At 34.5% G+C, this 20,023-nt stretch overlaps 1 protein-coding gene across 1 annotated transcript in view; it reads left to right on the top strand.

Moving 5' to 3' along the window:
• LOC148950422 (uncharacterized) overlaps nucleotides 1–20,023 on the top strand; it is a 95,307-nt gene that overhangs the window by 49,824 nt on the left and 25,460 nt on the right. Inside the window, exons 2-5 of the mRNA XM_089092397.1 lie at nucleotides 3,771–3,827; nucleotides 8,351–8,425; nucleotides 12,129–12,332; nucleotides 19,399–19,557. Of these exons, the coding sequence (XP_088948523.1) occupies nucleotides 3,771–3,827; nucleotides 8,351–8,425; nucleotides 12,129–12,332; nucleotides 19,399–19,557 (495 nt within the window). The remainder of the gene's footprint in view (nucleotides 1–3,770; nucleotides 3,828–8,350; nucleotides 8,426–12,128; nucleotides 12,333–19,398; nucleotides 19,558–20,023) is intronic.

Raw genomic sequence — 20,023 nt, 5'->3', positions numbered from 1 at the left:
TTTTTCGTTAGTTTGATGTGATAGGCGTGGCCTTCTAGTTTCATTTCTACCTATCAAAGAAGCCTCCGCGTCTTGATTTTTGGACGGACAATTACGCTCCTTTAGCGTAAATGGATAATGATTAGCCGTTAGGGGTGCGGCAATCCACACAAATTTATAGGGGAGGGGGGGGGGGTCTGCAAGTTACTGGTTAGAGTCCGAACATAAGGATTTTTTTGGAGGATGGATATACCTGATTGAAATTTTGAATTGAAGCTTTTGGAATTTTATTAATCACAAAATTAATTTACTGCAACTAATATTCAAACCAGCATTATTGTTCAACAATTGTTAAAAATAGTCTATAATCTAACAGTTGCATTACAATTAAATCGTTTCCAATAGCAAATAGGTTGTCAAACGACTGGAAAACAGTAGTTTGACACGTGTACCGCAATTGAATCCTAATGTATTGAACAAAAAAAACAGCTTTTTCAACTGAAAGTAAGGAGCAACATTAAAACTTGAAACGAACCAACATTATTATCTATATGATGGGGTTCGCCCCTTAGTCAATACCTAGCTCTTTACGCTTAATTTCGAATTCCAATTCTTTAAGAATGACCCTTGAAGCACAAAGGCCGTTTAATTAAAATAGATAGCTCTTTTGAAAGTACTAAAACAAAGTTTAGCGTAAAGAACGAGGTATTGACTAGGGGGAAACCTCCTCATATACGTAATAATTTCTGATCGTTTTAAGTTTTAATGTTGCTTATTACTTTTAGTTGAAAAAACTTGTTTTTTTAGCTTAATATCTGGCCGTTTTTTAAGTAATACTTGGAAACCCGGCGCTCCGTTCATGTAAATATCTCGTCTCCAATGAGAAGATTGTCCCACGTAATTCCCTGCCCCCGACCCCCCCTGATAAAAAAAAATCCCCCTGGAAACGTCTGGATACCTCCAAATAATAAATACGATATGTTAACAATGGGCTAAGTTCATAACTTGCAGCCCTCCCCTCAGGGGATTTGGGGGATTAAGTCGTCTTTAAAGACTTAGTTATTAAATTTTTGACAATGCTGAACCAAATTTTTATTTCAAAATCTTGATCGGGTGACTGAGAGAAAAAAAGCATAGGGGTTTCTAGTTGCCCTCCAGTTTCTTAGTAATATAAAAAGGAACTATAATTTTTAATTTCCTTTCAAATGAGCCCTATCACGTTATACTCTAGTACCACTGTATCAATACGATAACCAATGGAAAGAAAAAAAAACAAAAAAACAAAACAAATAAACACGCCACCGGGTTTTTTTTTGGCGAGAAAAAAAAAATTACAAATTTTTTCTGATATAAGCTTAAAACCTCTAAAGAACAGTTTTATGATACATTGGTTCTGTTGGTGTAATTCTATTAAGATTTTATCACTTTTAGGGGGTGTTTCCCCCTTTTTTCGAAAACACGGCGAACTTTTTCACGCTCTTAACTTATATATTTGAGATCAGCAAAAAAAACAATTATTTTGATGTATTTATTGGTATAAAAATTTCATTTTTTAGAGTTTCAGTGACTATTCTGCCGGGTCGCTCCTTACTTACAGTTCGTCACCATGAACTGTTTGAAAGGCTAGATTTAAACCCAGATCCAGATTTCAGGGGAAAATATCAAGTCAAATGGCAGTAGAAAAAAGTGCGAAAAGACCTTGATCCATCGTACCATACAAAGCTTAAATTCAACGGGAAACTTGCCAAGCGAAACCTCTATTATGTCCAGCGCAGTTGCTCCTGCCCAGTATACTAAAAACTGCATACGGAAACCAACTACATGACGAGAAAAAAGCATAAACGGTCTTGACGTATCACTTTTGACTAATTGGTATCAACTTAAAAACACGACCATCAGACCAAACACTACGGAAAAAGACAAACGAATCCAATTATTTCTTTATGATTCAATATCAATATATAACTCAATATAATCAATATCAAAAATATTTGCCTAAGAAATTACAATAAAAACAAGAAAAATTATTTTTAAGTTTGCCTAAAAATACTCTGACTCTTGCTTGAAGTTGAGCTTTCTTCACTGGTTCCATCTTGGCAACTTAACTGCAAAGATTGTTCGCATGGCTGCTACATTCAAGAAGGGTTTTTTGCAACAGAAAGTCATTATTCAGCGGGAGAATAATATCATTATGTATAGTATTCAGGCTAGGTCGAGCTGTTATTAACAAAATCTCCAGCAACGGCATTAGCGAAGACAGGATGTTATTTTCGGAGGAAGACCTAGAATATAAGAGAGGGATGACTCCTTAGTTATATCAAATAAAAGCGATTTAAAATTATTGTAGGCCATGTTAGGTTTAGCGATATGGAGGTAGAGCAATTCGCAAAATTAGTCCAGCCGAGTTCAAGGAGGCCAGGAAATACATACATAATAGACACAAGAAGATAGTTCAATTTCTCTGAAGTCTTGTGCAGGAGTAAAGAAAGAGTGGAATGAGGATTTTTATTTTAAGCTGGGACTTATGAATGATTTGTCCAAATTTTGGGGAGTTATGGTCTTGTTACAAGCAAAGGATTGCATGCTCGAAGCAAAAGTTACAACTTGCAAAATTTGATGGAATCTATAACTCATCAATAATATATGAAAAAAAAGCTTGCTTCTTTACGAAAACAGTCAAACTTCGAAGTGAAAGCCCATCTTGTGGCTATTAGAAGATTCAGAATTTCAGTTTTAAGTTTTAACGTCGGTTTAAGTTTTAATGTTGCTCCTTACTTTAAGTAAAAATAAAAATCGTTTTTTAGTTAAACCAACATAAAAAAAGTCAAAGATACCTCAAAAAGTTTCATTTTCCTACATATTCAGGAAATACAAAGAACTTAATATTTTGCCAAAATTTACCATGAGATAACCCGCATCGCACTTACCCTTAGTAGCTAAATGCAAGTTGATAGATTTTTTTGTTTAAGTCGCCAGTTCAGTTAAATCATTCCAAAATATAATAAAAAGTTCCTGAAAATCAAACATGCAACGGAAGAATTGACAAATAAAATATAAAGCATTCTCACTAATGATTTCAATTCAAGTGATATTATAAATAAAATAAAACAAAAAAATGTATCAAGGCTATTTGCAAGTTAAGGCTATTTCACTTAAGCATTTATTTACCCTTTGAAAAGAGCTCCTCATAATACTTGGCTGAAATAATCCTCTTCTGTTGCTGATATTCCAATTTGATGGACTCTACTAACAAAGAATCCATTTTGAATAAACACTCCCAGATAAGGCCACAAACGATCTTGAACTATGCAAATATCAAACGAAGATGGGATAATTGTAAAATAGAGCGATGATGTCTTTGGGATGGATGCTCTGCTTACCGATATGTACATCTATTACACCTAGAAGTAGACAGCAGTTAGAGCAAGACGTAGATGGCACAGTAACCTTTCAAATTGAACAAGAAAGCATTGCTTCCCGAAACATCCAAAAGATTAAGGCGTTCTGAAATTCAAAGTAATTAACACAGATAACCAGAAAAAAGAAAAAATTCCTATCCCCCCCACTCCCCCTAATGTGCAAATATATAGCCCAAATTTGTTTCTAAACTATTATATAGTCATCCTATTTTATTTTATTTCATTAGCATTAACCAAACTTGACTTTTTAGAAAGGCCCATCTAATGCGAAAGTACCTTATTATTATTTCACAAATTTAAGATTCACCAGTTTAAATTTTACTCACTGTTGATTTTTCTAATCATTTATTTTAACTAAGCTTTCTTTTCCAGTTTGTTAAACAAGGGAAGCTGGATGATACGTGTCTCCAAGACCCTGATTGTTTTATGGTGAGTTTCCATTGTTATCTACTGAGCTAAAAAGTCAAAATTGTAGATACACTATAGTATCCAAAACTAAGAAAACTAAATCTTAATTTGGTATTGAGTAATGGTAAGCCTATTTTCAAAAATATAAACCCAAAAATACTATGCTTTCGAAGGTATTTAACTCAATACTGGTTCAATTATTGCTTCAAAATGCTATGCCCGTTTTACTACAGGATTTTAGCACAACCATACAAAAGTCTTTGTATTTTTCATAAAGAATAGAGAGAGAAAGAAGTTACTGACATGACAAAGCGATGGTTACAATTTGACTTTCCTGTCTCGTATCTCTTTCTCTCCAATGTGCATATCATTGCGGGGAATTTGTTGCGAAATGGGTGACATAATTGTGCAAGCTATTTTTCTGCTGCCTCAGATTTACTACTGTGAAGAATATTAGCTCAAGATTTTGGGCCCCTGATATGGTGGGGTGGATTGATATTTGCTCGTTCCAAATTGTAAGACATAAAACTCCCAAGAAGATGCAAAGATTCTGAACCTTTAAACCTAATGGATCTAACTAGGTTCTATCACTGTAAAATATACAGAAAATGGGCTGACAGTCAAAGAAGGGCTAAGAAAATTGAGAAAATTTAGTTTTCAAGGGCTGCACTTCCCCTCTTGCGTACATGCCTGGTGTATTCTATATCGGCGGGTCCCTGTTTCTAATCATTTCGGTGGATAATGGTGTCTGGCAAGCCACCATAGCCTAGTCCTTTGACACCTATCAAGAATTTAGGAAGCCGAGGGTTCGACTCTGGTGAATATATATATATTTTTTTTTTTTGCAAATATCCACTATTGCAGTACAAAACTTTTGAATTTGGACTGCCAAACCACAAGAACAACATTTAAACTACCTGAATCCACAAGTGGATCGGTCCATTGTAGTAGAATACGTATATGGCTTCGCGAACGTGATACGGGGCAAGACAAGTGGATTGGTTTGGGAAACGCAGAAGTGGGGTGTCAGTTTTCAGATGGCATTGAGAAAACCACCGTCGACGAGAATTTGATACAATAGTGAATTATTCCAAAGATAAAAAGTTACTAATTAACTATTAACTACCCATCATAGGCTTTCCGAGGTTTCTTACAAAGCCGATGAACCTATTTCGTACTTCTAGAGTTAGTTCCTCATTCACGCCACTCTTTCCTTCTTTTTTATCTGTTAAGAGATTTCCGGAGTAAATTTATACCTTTAATCCCGACCGGAGGGGTTCGGGGATGGAGTTCTCGCACTGTTAACTAAATGAGGTCGCGGATGGAGTTTTGAAATATCAAGGGGCACAGGATCCTTGTATTTAGATACATAAAGCTTCTATTTGAATTTTTGAGGTTAATTGATAAATATAACTTGTTTCTGAGTACATAGGTTGAGGTTGCAAAATAATTACTTAAATTTGACAAATTTAAACAGCTATATTCAATCAATCAATATCTTTATTGCCCAAAAAACACAAGGGTTCAATATGGAGTAGATGAAGACAAAAAAAAAAAAAAAAAAAAACAACAAAAAACAAAAGAAAGAAGAACACACTCACAAAGAAAACTATACTACCGAGAACAGATTCAAATATTTCTACTAACACATTGCAGGAGGGGGGCTGTTTGTCCTAACAAATATAGTAAAACCGCAACCACGACGCTGCTCAGCCGCGGTTAGTGGCTCAGTTAACCCGTAGGCTGACACTAGTCTTTTGTTTCTTGCCCATAGGGTATACACAAGAGATATTTCGCAAAACGAAAACATACGGATCTAATAGTATTTTTATCAGTTACCGTAAACATATTCCGAAATGGAGTCAATGCGAGGACATGAGGCATGGCAAAAGCGTTGTAGACACGGGCTTAAAAAGTGTTGCAGACATATTGGGATTAAAACACTTTAGGCGAAGAATGGAAGGCTCCAGTGGTCTATGGGAAGCGACCGAAGACCGATAAAGCTGGCGAAGTATGTTTTTTGTCTGCTAATATATATACAATATATAATAGGCTATATAGTCTATGTAATTTCATATCCTATGATGTAAAGTGTGTACCTTGAGGTGTGGAATCAGTGCCAAAAGAAGATACATTTGTATTAAGATAGGAAGAAGAGATATAATACACCCAGAAACCTTCCAAGAACCTTCGACGTATAAAATTATGTCGAAGTAAACTAAAGCACGACAAAATTGGGATATCTGGTCCTAAAAACGAGTTTTAACTCGACTTCCGTCCTAGACAGTGGGGTTATTCCTCCAAAAGTTTCGTCTAAGTGCACTTTCCTAATGTACATTGGCTTATTTGTAAGCTGATCGGTCCATCATAAGACATTGCAGATCATACCCTATGCAACAAGATCACTGCAGTTCAATTGGAAATTGATATCTCTTATCATTCTAAAGAAATCGTGTATTTTTTGTTTCAAGCGCCAAGATTGAATTTCAAAGTTGAATCTTGGCGTAGAAACTGAGGTTACTCGGATTACAGAATTACTTACTAGTTGCCAAAACGAACCAAAATATCTAATAGAAAGAAATCAATTATTTCACTGACAATAGTCGTTTTCGTCAAACTAGGTTGAGTAGTAAGGTTGACCAGTAAAAAGAAAAATGAGGGAAAGTATTTGAAAGGTGACTGAAGATAAGCATATGACCAAATCTACCAACAGGGGAAGTTGAAAGACCTTGGCCTAGACTTCCAAGAAACCTAATCAGAAGTCGGATCAAATTAGATTCATAGAAGGAGAAGAATCTAAAGAACAGTATAGACTGCTGATCATTTACGTTTCTCGTCAGCTCAGTGCATAATCCATAGCCAAATATGTCTATGTGGCGTTAACTGCTCTGTTGGGACTATCTAATTATCTAATGGGTTGACACTTATTTAACTACTTCTTGACAGAAATGTAGAAAGAATTGTTTTCAAGTCCTTGAAAAAGCGGGAACCCAATGATTTAAACACAAATCCTCCCAATGAGGTGCTGAAACTCAAGGTCTCAAGCTCGTTACATAAGCAAGGTCATATTTTATGGGAAGGGGGAGGAGGGTAAGCCTGTAGTTGAAAAGAAGCAAAAAACTTACACCGAAAATTTATAAGACATCATAGGACAAATCGAAAAAAAATCTTGATATGCGGGTAAAAAGGGGGATTATGGAGCCCCTCCCCCTGTGTATGTACTTGTCTTGGACAAATATGAAAAAAGGTGAAAATTGTGCGTTCTTATTCATCAAACTACGCTTTTTGTATTATCAGTATCCCATATGATATAATAAATTTAACCCTGGGAAATGCTTAGTATCATTGCTTTTAGTAGCCTACTGCTGAAAGAAAAAGAAAATGATCTACTTAGGAATAGACACAGGGTACAAGGACTTCCCTTCTAACATCAGTCTAAAATTTGTCTAAAAGTCTAAAATCAGTCTCTTTCGTCAAATATTTGACACAAAACACACCTTCTTTGGATACTCAGCACCTCTCTCCAGCAAAAAAAGCCTCGGGTTTACCCCTGTAGTTTGAATCGCATATTATCTCAAGCAGTATTAATAAAAGACTATTAGTTGAAAATTAGGCAAAAAAACAAGTTTTTCGATCTGGTTTTGTTAGCCTACCTTGCATCCCAATTAGTAATTATGTATTCTCAGCATGGGGTTTCTAATTACTTGAAGACGAAATGCGGCTTTCATTTGTTAACCTTTTCCTGTGTCTTTTATAATAATAGAAAATTTAGAAAATTACACCGTAATTAATGTGAGTCTCCAACCCACTCACATTAAATCCTCTGAGAAGAAGTATCATTTAAGTTAATTTTTGTTTGAGGGCTATTTTTAGGCAGTTATATTTAAAGAAAGCAATTTGGCACCCCTAACGGCTTAAATTATGTCGTCTCTGTTCGCTAAGCCATTTTGAGCTTAAAAATTTACTGCACAGCATGGCAAGTACTTTTGAATACAAAGTATTATTAGGTTATTAATTAAGTTAGAGGTCTCAGTTAAATCCATTGCAGCTTAGCCATGTTTGAAAATATTTAGTATAAGATTGTATCCTTAGCACGTACACATACTGCGAACCTTTGGGCCCATTCCTTCTTCTCCCCAGATTTTATGGTTTTCCTGTAATTTCTTATGCCTTCAATGTAAACTGTTTTTTTTTTTTTTTGTCCCCTCGTTATGCTAACCCCGCTACGAAACAAATTTTGCACACGTGCCTGTAACTCAGGTAGCCTACTGGTCATTTTTTTCCTTATATAATTGTAGTCACGACTCAGTTGAGTGACCCCTCCTTCCTCCCCTCAGTAAGCGAACGTTAGAAAACTAAAAAACTTGGACAATTCATAAATATGTATTTATGCTATTTTTTATGGAGTTTTTATGAAACAGACAATTATGTTTTACTTGGAATAATGTCATTTGAGATTTATATTTAGAAAAAAAAGAAAAAAAAATCCCTTTTAAACCCTCGGTGATTGGTAGAAATACTTGAAATTCTTATTCTTTTTTCAGTGTTGGGAGAACTGCGCTGTTCTGCAAGACAGTTTTCCGTTTTGGAGCATGATGTGTAACCAACCTCGACTCTGTGTAAGTATTTTGGGCACTGTTGTATTATCTGTAACACACGCGCGATACTGTACAGCGAACATGCTAAAGAAACTGTTCAAACAGGTTTCTTTCAAGGGACAATTCCTATGCTGAGGATTGCAAACAGTGATTTACGGTATCACTGCGTTTACAATGTTTAAACTTTTGTTTTTGGGGGTTTAGGGGCAAAAAAAGGTATCTAGGTTAGGTTAGGTTCCGTATTTAATGTATGCTATGCTTTGTCCTCCACCCCCCTGATGTGAAAATATATAGCTGAAATTCGTTTCTAAACTATTATATTTTTATCCTATTTTGTTTTATTTCATTAGCATCAACCAAACTTCACTTCTCGCGCGTGTTACAGATAATACAACAGTACCTAATTATGTTAGTTGCAAACTTCATTTTGAGGTGAACTTTCGTAGCTTTATAATAACCTTTTTAATAATAAAAAGGTTTATAATAACCTTTTTAATAATAAATAGGTTTATAATAACCTTTTTAATAATAGAAAGGTTTATAATAACCTTTTGCAGGTTTATATTAGGTTTATAACTTTACAAAAAGATCAAAACTAAAAAATTGGAGATTATGCATTCAAATTATATTAATTCCAGGCATGCTGACCTATAAAAAATTTCGTTTTTTTTTCTTTTTCTATCAAGATACAAAAAATGAGATACAAGTTAAACTTGTACTAAAGAACTAGAATCAAAATATTTTAGGAAAATTTCTTCGGTTTTAGTTATTGTTTTTGCAAACCATTACAAGTGAACTACTGTATTTTAAAAGCATAAGGCTTACTTCTGTTAGATTTTTCGTGTTAATTATAATGCAATAACAAGGGTATGCTCTTTATTTCTTTAATTCAAATCTTAATCTGACAGTAAAATCAAAGTTTGCTAATATCGAGACTTAGCTAGCGATGATTCGAGCCAATCAGATTTTTCGTAGAATTTTTTGATTGGCTTAACAGTTGTACGACAATTTTGATTGGCTTTAAATTAGTGCTAGGTAATCTTTGGTATTAGTAAAATCTCATTCTGAATAGAGCATATCGATAACTACAAAGCGATGTACATCTATAATATAAAAAAGAATAGCCTATGGCACGTATACCTGATATTTTCGTACAATATATATGACTGGCTTCAGAGCCTGTCCAACAAAACAAAAAAAATAAAAAATTGGCGCGCATACTCTCTTGCGAGGTTGGGAAATCTATATATTCCGACTGATGGTAGGCTGTATTGTTGTAAATAATTCTCTTCAGGTACCCGGTGTGTAGCCTCACTCGTTTCTTTTCAGAATATTTCGACATAATAGCTTAAATCCGGGTCGTTGTTTTCAGAGGTGAGGATATACCGGAAGAAAAAATCTAATATTTCAGCTCCTGTCTGAAACAGAAGCGAAACAAATTCTTAAAACTTTGAACATTTTTTTTTTATATTGGCTGTGTGAAGTCTGGTTGCCAAAGGGAAATTCAACTTCTGTCAGAACATAGTAATAGTATAGTGGTAAGATCAGGCAAAAGAGTTTATGGGTATTATATAAACACCAATTTACGCTATTTTAAGCTACCTCCTTCCATCTTTTCTTCATGCCAAAAAATTCCGTACTTCAAATATTGTACTGATCATTGACAGAATATCTAGCTTGCATTGTCTTTGCTATACGGAATTTCAGCATCATTTTCGGAATTTCAAGTTTTTAGGCCCTGGTACATCGATTTCCAAGCCTTTAAAAAAGAGCAATGGAACGGCCAGTTTGTAAAAACAGCCATGCATCACAGAATCGGTCACATTTGACATTGCAAACATAAATTAAAATATCCTTGGATGGTTTGTAACAATCCCCATCATATTTGTCTCTTTTTTATTATGTTCCTTCAGCAAAGAAACAAAACTACGTAAATGTAAAAGGAAATAGACCGGATAAAACGGTAAGCTGGACTTCTCTTCTGCTAAAAGAAAACGAACAGTAATGTTTTCCCAGGCCATGTAATCGTTTTTGCAGCCTGGAACGCGTTTTTTTTTCAGTCTGACCTTATCAATAGAATGTACGTATCAGAATGTGTATTTGAGGCAAAATCCATTTATTGCTTGACACGCAAACATTGCGTATTTCGTTTATATATTTTTTAGTCCTCAATCCATTTTATTTGTGGGACTATCTGTGATTATCTTTATCTGTGATTAAGCTAAAAGTATTGAGCTTGAGCAAATCGCTGGGAAGTCCAGTCGCTGGATTTCAGTAGGAGCTCAGAATAGAGGTCAGAACATTCGCTTTAACAAAGTTGAAAACTCTCACAAAATGCTGCTAAAAGTTCGTTCTATAAATCTCATATTAAATTTTGAAAAAATGAGTTTTTCAACTGAAAGTAAGGAGCAACATTAAACCTTAAGATGAAAAGAAATTATTACGTACATGAGCGGGTTCGCCCTGTCGTTAATACCTCACTCTTTGCGCTAAAGTGCGAATTTTGTTCCAATCTTTTAAAAATAACCCCTGAATCACAAAGGCCGTTTAATTACAATAAATAGGTCTTTTTAAAGCACTAAAAATTTTAGTGTAAAGAGTGATGTATTAACGATGGGGCGAACCCCCCTCATATAGGCCTACGTAATAATTTCTGTTCGTTTTAAGTTTTATGTTGCTCCTGACTTTCAGTTGAACAAACTTCTTTTTTTATGTTTAATTTCTGATGGTTTAAAAAAAATAATGCTGGTTAATCCGGTGCCACCTATGGAAAATCTTTCCCCACTGTAAAATTTTCTTCCCCCGTGAAAAACTCATCCATGGAAAGATCCTCAACTTAACCCCCTCCCCCGAAGTCCCACCCAAGAAAAAAATCCACCCTGAAAACGCCTGTATACTTCCCAATAACCAATACCATACCTAAACAATGGGCAAAGTTTATAACTTGAAGCCCGTCTCCCGGGGACTGTGGGGGATTAAGTCATCCCCAAAGACATAGTTATTAGATTGGTCGACTATGTTGAACAAAATGGCTATCCAAAAATTTTGATCTGGTGACTTAGGGAAAAAAGGAATGTGGGAGGGGGCCTAGTTGCCCTTCAATTTTTGCGGTCAGTTAAAAAGGACACTTGAACTTTTAATTTCCGTTCGAATGAGCCCTCTGGCAATATTCTAAGACCACTGGGTCAATACGATCAACCCTGAAAAAAAACAACCAATAATCATGCATCTGTGATCTTTCTTCTGGAAAACAAATTACAAAATTCCACATTTTTGCAGGTAAAAGCTTGAAACCTCTACAGTAGGGTACTCTGATACGCTATGTACAGGTTATACAGTAGGGTTCTCTGACTGGCTAAAGAGCCTCTCCGAAGACGGACATAAAAAAAAAAGAAAAAAAAGCAATGACCTTTTTTCTGGGGACCGGTGAAAAACATTTTGCCCATCCCGAAAATATAGTTCCCTTCCCCTCCCTGTCCTTCCAAGAAAAAGCTTTTCCTGAAAGTCACAAATTGATCTCCCGGCCGTGAAAGAGAACAGGGTATATTCTCTTGTGATGATCGGAAAGCGTCTGGAGCCGGATTCTTGTCGTACTCGGAGAAATACTGTCTTCATGATTGGCCATGTATTACCGACCGTGGCGGCAAATTACGAAATTCCCAATTGACGCCACTGGTTACAGACACTTTCCACTTATATAATTAAGATTGTCTTTGTTTTTCAGTTTCCAGGATGTCAAGAGGCGTGTGCCTTTCATCGGAATAATCCTCTAGATGCTGCACAAAAAGACCCAGTAATACCAACTATGGGGGAGCCAGCTATTAAACTAACAGGAGACCTTGCCGAATGGCCAAAGAAAGACAAAAAGAAAATTGTGTACGTCCTAATTCAAAAAGAAAGTCCGGATATCTGGCACCAGCTTGCGCAAGTATGGCTAAAAACTATATGTAACTTTTTTGAATGTTTTGTTGAAGTTAATGTTCACTGGAAGTTTAATTTGGCCCTTTTTTCTGACCTCATTTTTAAAATTATTCGGCACAAGTCCTAGTGATTTATGATACTTTGTCAAAAAAGGGTTGAATTTACTGACTTTTATCAGAAACACCCCAGCAGGGACGCCACTATATGGGGATTAATCCTCATATTTTAACATTCCTTCCAGCAGTTTTCTTGAGAGAGATAATCCTGATGAGCTTTGCCTTGAAAAGTAGTTATGAATATTAAGCTCTGCTAAGCAAGAGGCTCAAGCAGGCACGCAGGATTTTTTTTCAGGGGGAGGGGAGCTTAAAAAAACATGGAATTAAACGAGAAATGTATAAAATGCTGCGAGAAATCGTGACAGTTTCGTTAGGGATCACGAAGTTTGGAATCTCTTTATAAAGTGAGCTAATTATACAACAAGTCTTCGTCAGCATATAAACTATAAATTGACGTGTATTACTGTTAATGATATTCATTATTGCAATATCTTAAACTTACAGGAAAAATATCAATTATACAAGTAATAATACTGATTTTGTTTTTTTTTATTACTGTTAAACTTAAAGAAACATAAAGACCAGGGAGTGCATAAATATGCTTATGTGCCAAAAGGAGTGTTAATGTCTTAGGTGTAAGTATGGTAATAAGTCAAATAAAATAAAATATAGATACTATGCCTAGCCTGTTCAGTCAAAGGGTGGCAAAAAAGCGATTACAAATCTTTTAATTTAATTTCTAGTTAGGTATAGTATTCTAATTAAGAAAAATTATAAAATAAATAATGTGGACCAATATTTTCAAAGGTACTCTATTCCAGAAGCGTCACTAGCCTGAATGTTTGGGGCGTGGGGGACAACGGATTTTACTGACTGGCCGGTCAGTTTTACCGGTTGAATTGGGTAACATTGCTATTAAATTACTTCATTTTTTGATTTTTTACCGACAGAGGCTGATCTTTTTTTATTTATTTTACGTCATACGTTCCCATCAGCCCCAATTACCTAAAAAAAAAAGATTAAAGCCAGTAAAATAGTGGTGCTCTGCGCTTCTATTTTACCAACTCATTTTTTTCATTGACTAACTGAAAACATTGGAGGGACATCCCCCCTATCCCCCATACGTGACGCCCCTGCTATATCTCCCCAAGCTGAAAGTTTTGTGAAAATCGGTCATTCGTCGACAAAAATTACAAACTTTGAACTTTGATAATTCAGTTATTTCCAATATTTCTGTAAGCATACTAAAAAATGGAACTTATTTGTATGTTGTTACAATATATTTTCTTTAAATGGGAAAATGTGCCCAGCTAGAAGATGTTAACTTGAATTTTTTTAAACACATTAAACCATTGAACTGAGTGGAAAAATAACAAAATAGTGTAAATGTATATTTTTTGCTAAAACACAGCTCAATATTTTGTTCAAGTTACATAAAGTCTTGATGATCCACTTTTCATTTGAATTCTGAATTTTATTGTGTTTTACAAAACAGTCAAAAAGTAGAAATCTTGGAATATTTAAAATTATGTCAATGTAAATTATTGCTGTATTTATTCCTAATCTTCATCCAGTCACCATCCCTTATAAAATACAACCACTAAAACGTTTTTGTACGAATTTGGAAGATTAGAGATCGCTACTGTACTGTACTTAAGCTTATTTGTGCTTTTTTTTTGTACATGGCCTTTATATGGCTTTAAATACACTTCTCTAATCTTGAAAATATGTAGTTACTTGGTAAATCAAGAAACCGGCTTGGTGAAACGAGTATAAGTCATAATTGTAATACCGAATTTGTGTTTATTTCGAAAATAAAAAATGCCTATACTATTAAAAAAAAAAAGAAAAAAAAAACATATCCAAATTATGACGCCGAAAGTTCCATTGATGCGACAATTCTGGTTGTTTTTGAATTAATCGTATTTCAACTAGAGCAATTCATTTCTTGAGCAAAAAAGGAAAGCGTTTAGTTCTGTTCCTGGGTGTTATTGAGGATTCAAATGTACTCTTGAATAGTTTCCATTAATAACCCTATCCAGTTCATAATTATAGAAGGCCTGTAGGAGAAATGCGAATATTTGGCAAACAACTAGTCAAAATGTCGGTGTGGAATATGATGGATGATAAATTGTACTTTGGAATGTGAAGTAAAGGTTATAATCCTGTGAAATAAAGCTACTGTACGCAGCAGTAATGCATATTTTAAAAACTATTTTTGAATTTCATGCTTATTTAAGAAACGATTAGTAGAAAGTATATTATGGAGGGCTGAAATCGTTTATGTGTGGTAAGAATAAAATGTCAAAATTGAACGTAAGATAAATTAAAAGTGTTGTGAAAATATTAAGTTATCATAGCTATGTCAAGGTATTATGATGCCATGCAACAACCAATGTCTGTTAAGTGATGATACTAAGGGGTACGAATTCATGAAAATATAGGTGGCGGGGTACAAATTTTCTTGAATTTGTTTTTTAGGAAGATACAAAGATGTATTTTTAAAAATCCGGGACGGGATTTGTTTTGTTCGATTTTGTTCGACTTTTTGAACGAAAATATCGAAAACAGGCATTCTTCAAAATCTGCCCAGCCCTAATTGGTTCCCCCTGATGAAGGTTATTTTTTTTTGGGGGGGGGGGCGTGGTTTTTATTTATTACTGAGCAGCTTTTTGATCGAGAATAAGATTTTTTGTTGGGTACTTGAAATGTACCCTTTATTTGCTGCAAAACCTGAGTTTGTCCTTTCAGTCAGTAACATATAGATAGATAATATATTTAGCACAAATTGAATATATATATATATATATATATATATATATATATATATATATATATATATATATATATATATATATATATATATATCTGTATACATATATATTATAGGCCTACATGTGTTATGTGGCACAGAGTTTATTCAAGTAAAGTTAGAAACTACCCGATTTATTCTTCCTTCACTGATTATAAGTTCCATTCACTTATTATGTTGTAATTATACTAAATATAATTAATATTGCAACAAAATAGAGATTCGAAGTGTTTTTAGATCTAAGAAATATACAATATAGAATATAGCTAATCAATATATAGGAAGAATCATAAAGATTAATCCTAATTGTGACTTGCTCGAATACTTAATGGCCTGTCAGACAGAAAGAAACGCAGTCAGTGTGAGATTACATTTGATTTTCACATTAGGAAATCTAATTCACAAAAAAATTGATAAAATTAACAAGGCAATCTCCGAAAGCTTACGTTAGCTTGGATGTACCACACTCACTCTTAATACCAAAAACATAAAGTATCTTTTAAAACATATACGAGAAAATAATGAACTTATGTAAAGAAAAATAGAAAAAGATACCAAGAAGAATATAATTACAAACAGAAAACAAAGCAAGAAATAATGCAAATTTTCCTAAAAAAGCTCAAAACAGGTCAGAAATAAATCACTGAAAAGAAAAGAGGTCGGCGACGTGACGGGAAGGGTAGGACTAAATAAATTACAAGCATTAGTTTATAACATGATTTACTGAGTAAAAAACTACCTAGGCTTTGTATAGCCGAGGAGAAAATTCAGATTTATGATCTGTGCCTCTAATGTGCCTAACATGCCTTCTTGCGCAACCCCTTATCTAGAACTCAGAAGCAAAAAATACTTTATATAAAACGAGGTTGAGGTCGATTACTCTAAAGAGCCGCATTAAATTTCCAAAGTATTACATACATCCATTTGCTACTATTACTCTTGTCTAGCTGAGTAATTAATTCTACAAGAGAAGCCATAATTTCAGGCCGGGAAAAGCTGTTAGTAAATCATATTTGTTGTGGTCATGGCTATCAAATTCTTAGCCATTAAAGTGATTTTAAACAATGGTTCAGAGATCTTTTTTCTGTTGAATAGATAAACCGGTCCAAGAGAGTAATTTAGCAAATTATCAAAATAATATTTGTAAGTATGACCTCGTAGAATCCTCCAAGCTAAATTACAGTATATACTTAGAACTGCAATTAGCTACATATTTAATAGTTTTGATTCTGCCTTTGTTATGGCGTTCTGCTTTTATTATTTAGGTCTCGCAAAAAAAAAGATAAAATAATTTGTACTTCAATTTCTAATATGTACTATTAGTTTTATGTTCATCGTCATAAAAGTTTAGAAGAGTTAAGGCGTTGTAATGGGTAGTCTGTAGACTCTTTCTAAAAAAGGAAGAAACAGATCTGTTAGGTGCAAGTGGCTTTTAAATAAAAAAAAAAAAAAATACGATGAAACACAACTGCTGGAGCTATTTGATTTGATACAAGCTATTAAAAAGAGGTACCCAATAATAATTTTTTAATAAGCAACGTCTCTTCTACTTCCGTCCCCAAAGCTTAACTTGGACAGAGAGTCTAGGAAAATACAGGTAGAGTATAGATATTCGTGTAGCAGGAAAGGGGAGGAGTTCCCCAATAAGGACAAAGGGAGGGGCCATCCCCCAGCCTATAATGGCTCTGAAGAATCCCCACTTGAAAAATTGAAAACGGCTGTCTAACATTGATATGTTTTTTGTTTTGTTTTAGGCCCCTTCCCCCATCTCAAGAAAATTGTCTGAGTCTCGAACCACTGAACCTTACCCACTAAGAGTCTAACCTATGTGAAGCCATGGTTGGGATTTCTAAGATCAGGCTCAAGCAGTAATGGTCACATGTTTCATCTAGCTGCAAACAACCGAGAATAATAAAACATCAAATAACCTTTTTCTTCAGCCTAAGAAATATTACAAATAATAATAAATTAAAAAAAAGGTATCCTAGGATTATCATCGACAAATCATTGTGTCTTGAAACTTTCCAGAATATCGTCAGACAGGCATTTTCTCTAATTGGAAACTTTGAGAGAAGAACGTCACTCAGATTTTTTTTTTTGCTTTCAAAATTCCTTTTCTTCTTCTGACGAAGGATGTCACTGTATATTAGTCTTCTTCAAAAGAGAGCTGTATGTTTGACGATGATGTTAAGAAAGCCTATTTTATCCCTAAAGTAATATTACCGAAAAAAACCGAGGAGATGTAACAAACTTTTTTAGTATTTATGTAAAATAGTCATTGATTTAATAAAAATGCCATAAAGAATTGTCTTTATTTAGCCTTATTTATGGGAATAAGATTGGATGACAGAAACGTTTAAAAATGGGTTTTTGTGTTTCAGGTTATTTTTATCTGTTTTTTTATTATTATTATTATTTTTTTTTTATTATATTTTTTTAGTCTATTTAATCTACTCAATTAATTTAGTTTATTTATTCTATTTTTCCCTATAGTTTTATTTTATCTGTTTTCTTTTCTTCTCCTTTTGCTCTTCTGTCTGTGAGTAAGTGATCTTTTAAAATTTTATCTTGTTTTTCATCTCTGAGTATGTAACTCATTTGTCTTCCCCCTTCTTTTCAGGCCAATGAGCTTTTGGGGGAATAATAACATATATCATTGTATGTGTATTTAATGAAGAATAAATCTTATCTTATCTTAGGCATAACTGAACTATAAAAGATATTAACTTTAAAAAAAAAATTAAACAGGTTAAATTGCCAGGATAGTTTCAATAAATATCTTAGAAGGGAGAAAGAGGAAAGCAGAGTATCCTAGACTAGGTAGGAGTGGGAAGAGGTCATAAAAAATAAGCTAATACATTGGAAGCTTTAGAGAGGATGGGACGGACTTATACCTCTACAAATGGGGGAATGGATTAGAGGAACTCTCTCCCGAAATCTATTCGAATAGTCCTCCAAGGAACTTGAAAAAATATGTATCTTGTAGTGTGTAAGGCTCAAGGCCGTATCCAGGGGGGGGGGGGTTACCCGGCTTGAACCCCCCCCCCTGAAATTTTTTTACAGAGTCGAAAATAAGTCGAAAATTAGTAAAACATAGGTAAAAATCAGTAAAATTAGTCGAAAACTGAGTAAAAAATTAGTACCCCCCCCCCGAAAAAAATCCTGGATCCGCCCTTGGTAAGGCTACAAGATGAAAATTTCTTCACTCCTGAAATTTTGACTGTTTATACCCATTTTGTTTTGACTGTCTTGGCTCTAGGTGGCTTGAAACGCCGGCGAGTATGTAATAATAATTTCGAAACCCCTGTGGATTAAGGATTTAAGATGAAAAAAAAGGAGTAAACAACCGGAAATGAATTCCAAGACATTGCAAGGTTTTATAGTTTTTTGTCACTGACCCTTTCCCTCCAGTAGTCAAACAGTGAGCAATGCTAAATGTGAAACCCGTCAACCGTATCGAAATTGACAATAGACAGGTGTGTATGGAGCTTAAAAACTGCCAAATGGAGTTTAGTCGGCGGATCAGTGTCGGAAATAAAACTGGGGGGTCTATTATTTGAGTTCAGAGGGGAAATAAGTAACAATACAGAATAGTAGAGTAAATACCCTTCTTAGTGCCAGATTAGTTCGAATTAGAGCCATTTGCTACGTTAAATAGTCTTCCGAATCACAAACCTTGGTTCCTATTTATTAGTATTTATTATCCTATTTTGGAACTTGAACGTTTTTGCATAAAGAAACCGGATTGTATACTCTTATAATATTTAAAATGTATCTACCGTTGGCTATGATAGGGTGCAAGTTGGCTGTGGTAACTATAGGCATTTTTATTTGTAACTTTAGGGTGGGCACGGTGGGGGGGGAGTTTTTTTATTTGCACTTAAAAATGAATTAAACTAATCGAGCCAGATACGTGAAAATTTATTTAGAGTAATTTTGGAAAATAGCAATGAACAAAGGCTATAAAAAATCCAAAAAATACAAACCTCAAAAACGAAACCGAAAATGCAAGGTAATGATAACAAATTTATATATATTTGCTAACATACCTGTCTACGGAAGAGGGGGGCACGGGGAATAATAAAGTGCTTTATTACTATTATTGCGTGAAACGACGTCCCTGCTTTATGGATGAGTAATTAATAATAATAATAAATGTATGTGTTTCAACGGATTCCCTATTACCTTGCTTCTATTTCTTGCAGACCACGGAAGAAAGGTTTATCCTTCCACCAAAGTCATCCCATAATCTTCGAATCTTAGTGGTTGGCCGTGAAGGGTTTCTTGGGTATTACCGGCCTGAAGAAAAGGAGCTACGAAGTGCGACAGTCCCAAGTCGACCAAATCACTGGAGCCTCAAAGAGGTATTCTATGAACATTTTCTATAAACTCCTTTGAAAAGACATTGCTATTCTGAAGAGGCTAGAAATTGCCCCTTTGTTCGTTTTGAAACCTTTTACTCTTGTTGAAAGATCTAAAGCCAAACTGACATCGCGAAACTCAGAAAAAAAAAAACGAAAAGGCAAAACATTGGACTAACACACTAGCAATTTCAGGAACATCTTTTAGAGCGTCAAATTCTGTCGAAAGACCTTAAAAAACTCCTGAAACTCTTGTTTCTGCTTTTGTTGGACATCTTTTAACGTCCCAGGCCATTTTGTTCAGATCAAAGTTAAGAAGGAAAACATTTTTTAAAGACTATAAATTAATAAGGATTTAGACAAGTTATATTGTGATTTAAGTTTATGGAAATATAAAAAAATGAACCATGTGATAAGACGATTGACGCAGCTAAAATAAAAAAAACCACTTGTGAAAGAATTAAGGAAA

The sequence above is a fragment of the Artemia sp. Qi Xiang Cuo genome, chromosome 7, assembly GCF_049724085.1.
Source record: "Artemia sp. Qi Xiang Cuo chromosome 7, ASM4972408v1, whole genome shotgun sequence".
Taxonomy (NCBI): Eukaryota; Metazoa; Arthropoda; class Branchiopoda; order Anostraca; family Artemiidae; genus Artemia; species Artemia sp. Qi Xiang Cuo.
The sequence above is the reverse complement of the archived record's forward strand: the minus strand, read 5'-3'. Positions and strand labels throughout refer to the sequence as shown.